The following is a 7,177-nucleotide window of genomic DNA, read 5'->3' as shown; positions in this document are numbered from 1 at the left end:
AAAGAAGAAGTTTTATTCAATCATCTGAAATGCTGTGTATGAAGAGTCTTTCTCACACTGAGAGAATATATCATAACATTCTCAGTACTTATTTAATCAGATTGTGATAAATCTTTCTACATTGAGATGAATGCATTTAAATGAGCTATCAGAGACACTCTTCTGTAGATGAGTAAGAATAGTAAGCTGCACTTAGTAATGTATAATAATAGAAAACTATTGAGCACTGAGCTCAATTACTCAGTGTATGAAAAGAAATTACTAGTGATTAAGCATGTGCTGATGTTATAAGATAGATATATTGATAATAGACTTATAATAATAGTAATCACAGATCATGAAAGCCTCATCTATCTATAATTAATAATGAAACCCTTCAAATACTTAGTATATTGAATCTCAGAGTTTCAGGTGTATAATCTTCATATTAAATACTGAAAGAGATCAGATACTGTAATATCTGATACAATCAGTCATAGATCTGATTTCATAAGTGAGAGTTCTGCAAATCAGATATAAGAGAAGTTCATATTAAATGCACTGAGAGAATGCAAGAAATCAGAATGAATAGATACAATGATCCCTTGCTTAAAGAATGATAAGATGTCAGATGACAAGTATCTTATAAAAGTAGTAGAAGAGATGCTTCTGAACTTCAAGCTGAGAAAATTGAAAAATGATGTTATGCTTTACTGTAATCTAGAGCCCCGGTGGCCGAATGGTTAATGCAGCCACCTGGTAGCGCCTTGGCGTGGGAAACCAAGGCATGTGGGTTCGAAACCCGCAGAGAATACATTAAATCTGAAACTCAAGCACCTCAGGTTTCTAATAAATACAGAGATGTACAAATCGCTTCAATGAATCGCTCTATGTTCCTGGGCTGGAAAGTTATTATCATATGTATCTAATTGTCACTCCTTTGTATTTTCCTATGTTCTTGTTATCTTGGTATGATCTCAACACCTGTATTTCCTCCTGTATAATCAACACTTGACCTGTATTTAACATCACGCAAGAACTCATCATAAGCTCCGCTTGCATATGAGTATAATGGAAGAATAATAATAATAATAATAACTGCAATCTAGAATATGCAGAAGCTCTCTATCTGAAATATTTATTTAGATGTGACTTAATGACTCGCATGCATAAGAAATTCAGCCACTTAGAAAGCTCTGAACACATGAGTGTACTTGAATCAAGAGTGTACTAGTCAAGCACAGCTGAGGACATTCAGATATACACTTATGAGTGCCTGACTTATCAGGTCATGAAAGAATCTAAGAAAGGATTAGAATATAAGAAAGTATAATATCAGATGAAATATACAATACAACTGTTCAAATGATGAGAGATGAATCTTATAGATATATTACTGTGAATATTAAATGAAAACTGTTGAATAATTACTACTATTGACTATGCTACTGACTGATCAGTCATGAAAGCAGTTTCAGAGATAATAGAGAAGATGATGACAAAGTTTCTATATAATGAGATCTATATTAACTATGAAATGTCATGTAAGATTCTAACTGATAATGATGTAAATCTTATAGAAGAAGTGATAAGGCATTTCATAAGTCAGTTATAGATAAGATATTATAAAACAATATCATATCATTTACAGATAAATAAAAAGGTAAAACACTTGAATGAAATTCTGAATAATATACTGATGAAATATCTGGTGAGCAAGTCTATAAGATTATGAGATGAATATCTTGATCAGACACTATTAGTTACACAAATTCAGCAGCATGCAGTTATCAAGTGTTCACTATTCTATCTGTTGTATGACTTCATCCGCGCATTCTGAAGAATGCTTCAGAAAAGATGAAGAAGAAAACAGTGATTACAGATGCAGTAGAAACAACAGTTGTAAATACAACAGTCACAGATACAGCAGTTACAGACATGAAATCAAGATTAAAAGAGATTAGTCACATACATGCAAAAGCTAATAGGTTACTTCTGAATCAAGCAATTCAATTGAAAAGAATATGAGACTCACTAGTTAAGAAATCAAGTCTTAAGATGAAAATATGAGTTCTCATATACAATGAGAGTTCTAAGAAGTTTCAATCTAGATGATTTAAGTTATATAAAATACTTAAATCACATTCTCTGAGAATATATGCATTGAAAGAATCAAAGAGACAGATCTTATATAACTTAATAAATATTTCACATCTTATAAAGATAAAGATATAAGATCTGATCAGATTATAATTATCTGCAGCACTATTATCAGTGTTGAAAAAGAAGAGACTTATAATTGAAAAGTCTCATAAAGTAAAAGAAATCATAGACACTTACAAATTAGATAATCTCACTTATTCTGATCTTTTCACAATTATAAGAAAAGAATAAGAAGAAATGAAGAAATCAGATGAATATTATGCTTTAATAAGTGATAAAACTGTAGTCAGTTACATAATAATACATCACAGATAGTGAATACAATATGATAAAAAGCAGTCTGAGAGTAGCAGACTTACATGTGAGTCAGATTACTGAAGAAAAAGAAATTCAGAGTTGAATTCAACTGTCTATATCAGTTCAATTACAGAGATAACAGAGAATGAAGCATCTGAAATATCTGCAGATATATAAGATTAAGTTATCTCAATCTCTGAGAATGCTCAGAGATTGAGTGAGATTAGTTTCAATGAGTCATTCACTGTAGTAATCTGAGTGAGTGAAGAGAGACAGTATAATATATGAGACAGAATCACAAGATAAAAGCTGCTGAATCTAGTCACTGAACACTGTATTATATAAAGATTGTGTAAGAGTAGTAGCTAGCAGATAAAGAAAAAGTGTAAGAAAAGAAAAAAGAATCACTTAAAAGATAATGAATTAATTATCAACTGTAAGAGTCAGCTGTAAAAAAGATAAATGTTATTATTCATATCTTATTTATTTTCATACATCACATATTTAATCTATTTCCAACATCACATCATCTGAAAAATATCAAAAACAAGAAAATCTTAAAACTTGAGATCTGTAAGAGATTTAGAAGCTGCAAGCTGCTCTTGCAACAATGCGGTACATGTTTTCAATTTCTCTATCACTCTGTGTACAACATTAATATTGTTTATCACAAGATTGACTGAAATGCCAATATAGAAATGTGTATATATATGTGTAGAAAAATTGAAGAAGAGTGCAGAACTCACAGAATCAGAAGTCAGAATGGAAAAGACAGAGATAAAAGAAACAGAAGAAGAAGAGAATACAGAACTGAATGAATAACAGTGAGAATCATCTGAGACTGAATGCTTATAATTCAGTATGTGCACAATCTTTCTCATAGAAGAGAAAGAGAAAGTACTGAGAGAAGCTTAAAAGTGAGAGAGAATAGTCTCAGCAGTGTTATCATCTTTAATTAAAATGATCTCTGATGCTGAAGCAACTAAGAATCATTATTAGTATATAAAAACTACAAAGTCAGAAGTAAGAATAGTTACTGAATGAACACTCACTGATCTTAGAGTTACACATATAATTACAACACATATAAGACTTCTCAAAAAGAAAGAGAGAGACACAGAGAAATGCAGAAAGTAGAACACAGTATATAAATGACTCATTCTTATAATAACATCTCAGACAAGATGTACAAGTCTCACATCTGTAAGTGTAAAAGAGTACAATATTCACATTCTTATTTCTGAAAACACAGATATCTTTTGTCTTCATTATAAAGTCAGATAACAGATATCAGAGAATAGACTGATACAGATCTATCATTTCAAAGAAATTTATTAGAGTAGATATACTTATAATATTGAATTTAATAATTTGTGAAAAGTTTCTTAATATCTGTGAATATCATGACTTTTGTGTATAATAAAACTCATAATGATTTCTTCTAAGAACAGGAAAATCAGTATCAGAAAGAAAAGATGAAAAAAGAAAAGACTTACAATCTTAATACTATTAAGAAGAGAAGTGATTCTTCAGTATGAATAAATAATTATCTTATTATAAATATTTAAAATGAATGTAATAATCAGTGTCTGTAACTGAGCTTTAAATAGTTGTATTATATACAGTCTTCATATAATAAATCATTCTAGAGATTAGTAAGCAGAGCGGGAGTGTACATACTGAGAAATGTGATTCATCAAGTCTACACAACATCTTCTTGAAATGAGAAGAGCTGATAATGAAAGCAGAGATGACAGAGGCAGGAGAAGCAGAAGTAGCAGGAGCAGGAGTAGTGAGAGTGAAGGTTGCGGGAACAGGGGTAGCGGGAGCGGGAGAACTGAAAACAGGGGCAGGGGGGGATGCGGGAGACCCGGTCATACATGGCACAGGCAATTCCTTCATTATCGCGTCCTTCAAGTTCTCAATCAATGATTCAACATTGAGTTCACTATCATCAGCAGACACAGATCTGTCAATATATGAAGATTCTACATGAATAAAACAAATATATTAGCATCTGCATTCATATAAAATTGTGTCAGAAAACATGATTAGAAGCTCACTGAGAAGAAAAACAGTCAAGAGTATATAAGAAAGTGAAGAAGATGTGTCATTCATGATAATACATTCTGACAATTATTAGAAGAAAAACAAGTCCTGGTTATATTTCACAATGTGTTACACTTACTGCTAATGAACTGCTCAGTATAAGCTCTATAATAATACTTATTATGAGAATAGAAAGTCATTGCTAGAAATGCATACAATGTGATAGATGAACAGATAGAGAGTGTTAAACAGAGAGAGAAGCAGGAATCTGAAATAAGATAATAGTATTTGATGATGACAATGATGAAGAAGATGATTGAAGAATAAAAAAAGTTAGTGAATAAGTAATATAATATAGTGAAAGTTTCTTTGTAAGAATATATAAGAGATGCTAGCTGAATCAGAGATAAGCTGTATGATTATGAATGCTAGCAGCACACTAATTCACATGAGACTAGAACTTATATCACAGTTACATAAGTGTGACTGAATCTGATAAGAGAGAATGTGGTTTAGAAAAATGTATAATCACTGAATAATAATACAGTCACTTCTGAACATGCTTACGAATGTAAAGAGGCTCTAGTGACCACTAATTAATTTAGATAATATATATAAGAAGGCCGGGTACGCCTGTAATCGTACACTAGCTTAAGCAACCTTTAAATCACAATATTCAGATATTTCTGAATTTAGCTATTTTCTTGTAACTGCTTGAGTTTCTGATAGAAAGTCTATTAAGTATTTAATTTCTATCTCAGTTGAGAATAAGAATCTTATATTTAATTAATTTAGATTATACTTCTCTTTCAATCTGACTATATATACTTTTCCTTTACTCTGTCAGCTTTTACTTTACTTATTTAAATAAGATTCTTTTATCTTTCTCTTTATAAAAGATTAGAATACTGTTTTTTAAATAGATCTATTTAATTCTGAACTCTTTTTTACTACTGAATTAATTAATTCATTGTCATGAATATTCATATAAGTAGAAACTTAGTGTAAATAAATTATTATTTTAATATATTCTCTTTTAAATCTTTATAACAGAATTTAAAATCAGTTTAAGATTTATTTAATTATTATAAATCTGACTATTTTTAAGTCTTTTTAAAGCAGTTTAACTGTCAGAGAATATTTATATCTCTTTCAAGCTATTTTCTCTTTTATAAGATTTTATCTTAATAAGTTTAAAAACTTTTACTATTATAAATAGTTCAGTATTAAAGACTTCAGATTCACAGATTAAATTACAGAAATCTGAGATGAAATTAATATTATCTTCAGTATAAGTAATATCTGTATTTAATCTATTTAAACTCTTATTTTTTAAGTTCTCTAAGTAAATCAGAATAGAGTCTTTTATATTAATTATAAAGATCTTCTTTAAATACTGGTTATATTCTCTCTCTTTAAATAGTTTACTTATTTATAAGTCTATAAGAGATTTCAGCTTTTCTCTTCAGAGAGATATTTTCTTATGATTAATCTTCTCAATAGTTAATAAAGAAAATTGATTTTTAATCAGTGAATATAGTCTATATAGTTAAGAGAGTATTTTCTTTAAAATATTATTCTTATTTCAATCAAGAAATCTATTCTAATTCAGTTCATTTTCTGAGTTAATTAATAAAAATTTAGAAGAGACTCTTTCTCTGATTATATAATTTAAGCTTATCTTTATAACTCTCAGAGCATAGTTCATACAGGCCTTTTCAAAATGAATAGCAGAAGATGAAATTGAAGCTTCAATTTTCATTATTTTAATAGAAGATGATTTGAATACTCTCAGAATTCTTCTCAAAGCTCTGTTTTACAGACTTTAAAAGAGTTTAGTAAAAATTATCTTGATTATTTTATTAAACTTGAACTTTATAATTAGCTACTGAGATAATATAAGCTATATATAACTGTCTCATAGTCTGAAAAAATAGATCTCTCTTAGTATTTAATAGTCTGATTACACTATTCAGTAGTCTCTCTGTCTTGATAATTCTTTGTTAAATATAATATTTAAAATTTAACTTGTAGTTTAATTATACTTCTAATTATTTAATATTCAAACTGAGTTTAATCTCTTTATTCAAAAGAGTTAGATATAGCTCTTTCTTATTAAATTTAGAAAAGAAATGAAGTAACTCAGTTTTATTTATATTAAATTGAATTTAATTAATATCTACTCTAATAAAGATTTTCTTTACTGCTTTTTCAATCACTTCTAAATTCTCTTTGATTGTTTTTAAACTGTAGACTAGATTAATATTATTTATATAGCTTAAAGATCTCACTATTTTTATATCTCTATTCTTGAATAGATATGCAGTGTATATTGTAAATAAAATGAGTGAGATTGAAGATTCTTACAGTACTTCTATTTTTATCTCAGTTATATCTTATTTCATCTCATCAAAGAATAGTTATATAATACTTTAGATATAAAATAGTTAACTCATTTTATTAAAGAAAGTGATAGTTTTAATATCTTCAAAGTCTGAATTATCTTTGACTTTGAAACATAATTAAATGCATCTTTTATATCAATAAAAACTGCAGTTGAGATCAGATCTTCATACTTTATTATTTGAATATTTTAAATAACTGAGAGAACAGTGTTAATTACAGAGTATTATTTTCTATCTCTTATTTATTCACTAAATAGAAGAGAATCACTAACAACACTTATAAA

At 28.5% G+C, this 7,177-nt stretch overlaps 2 protein-coding genes across 2 annotated transcripts; one reads left to right on the top strand and one right to left on the bottom strand.

Annotated features, from left to right (window-relative positions):
• Nucleotides 1–1,218: 1,218 nt before the first annotated feature.
• BDBG_18107 (uncharacterized protein) lies at nt 1,219–1,583 on the top strand (the record flags this gene model as incomplete). Its single annotated transcript, XM_031725690.1, has 3 exons — nt 1,219–1,306; nt 1,368–1,377; nt 1,440–1,583. Coding segments are annotated over 3 exons (241 nt in total), but the record flags the coding sequence as incomplete, so codon positions are not given.
• A 2,532-nt stretch (nt 1,584–4,115) lies between these two features.
• On the bottom strand, nt 4,116–4,568 carry BDBG_09552 (uncharacterized protein; the record flags this gene model as incomplete). The annotated part of the gene is made up of 2 exons (XM_031724066.1): nt 4,116–4,427; nt 4,503–4,568. Coding segments are annotated over 2 exons (377 nt in total), but the record flags the coding sequence as incomplete, so codon positions are not given.
• Nucleotides 4,569–7,177: the final 2,609 nt, after the last annotated feature.

This window comes from Blastomyces gilchristii, assembly GCF_000003855.2.
Source record: "Blastomyces gilchristii SLH14081 genomic scaffold supercont1.73, whole genome shotgun sequence".
Classification (NCBI taxonomy): domain Eukaryota; kingdom Fungi; phylum Ascomycota; class Eurotiomycetes; order Onygenales; family Ajellomycetaceae; genus Blastomyces; species Blastomyces gilchristii.
The sequence above is the reverse complement of the archived record's forward strand: the minus strand, read 5'-3'. Positions and strand labels throughout refer to the sequence as shown.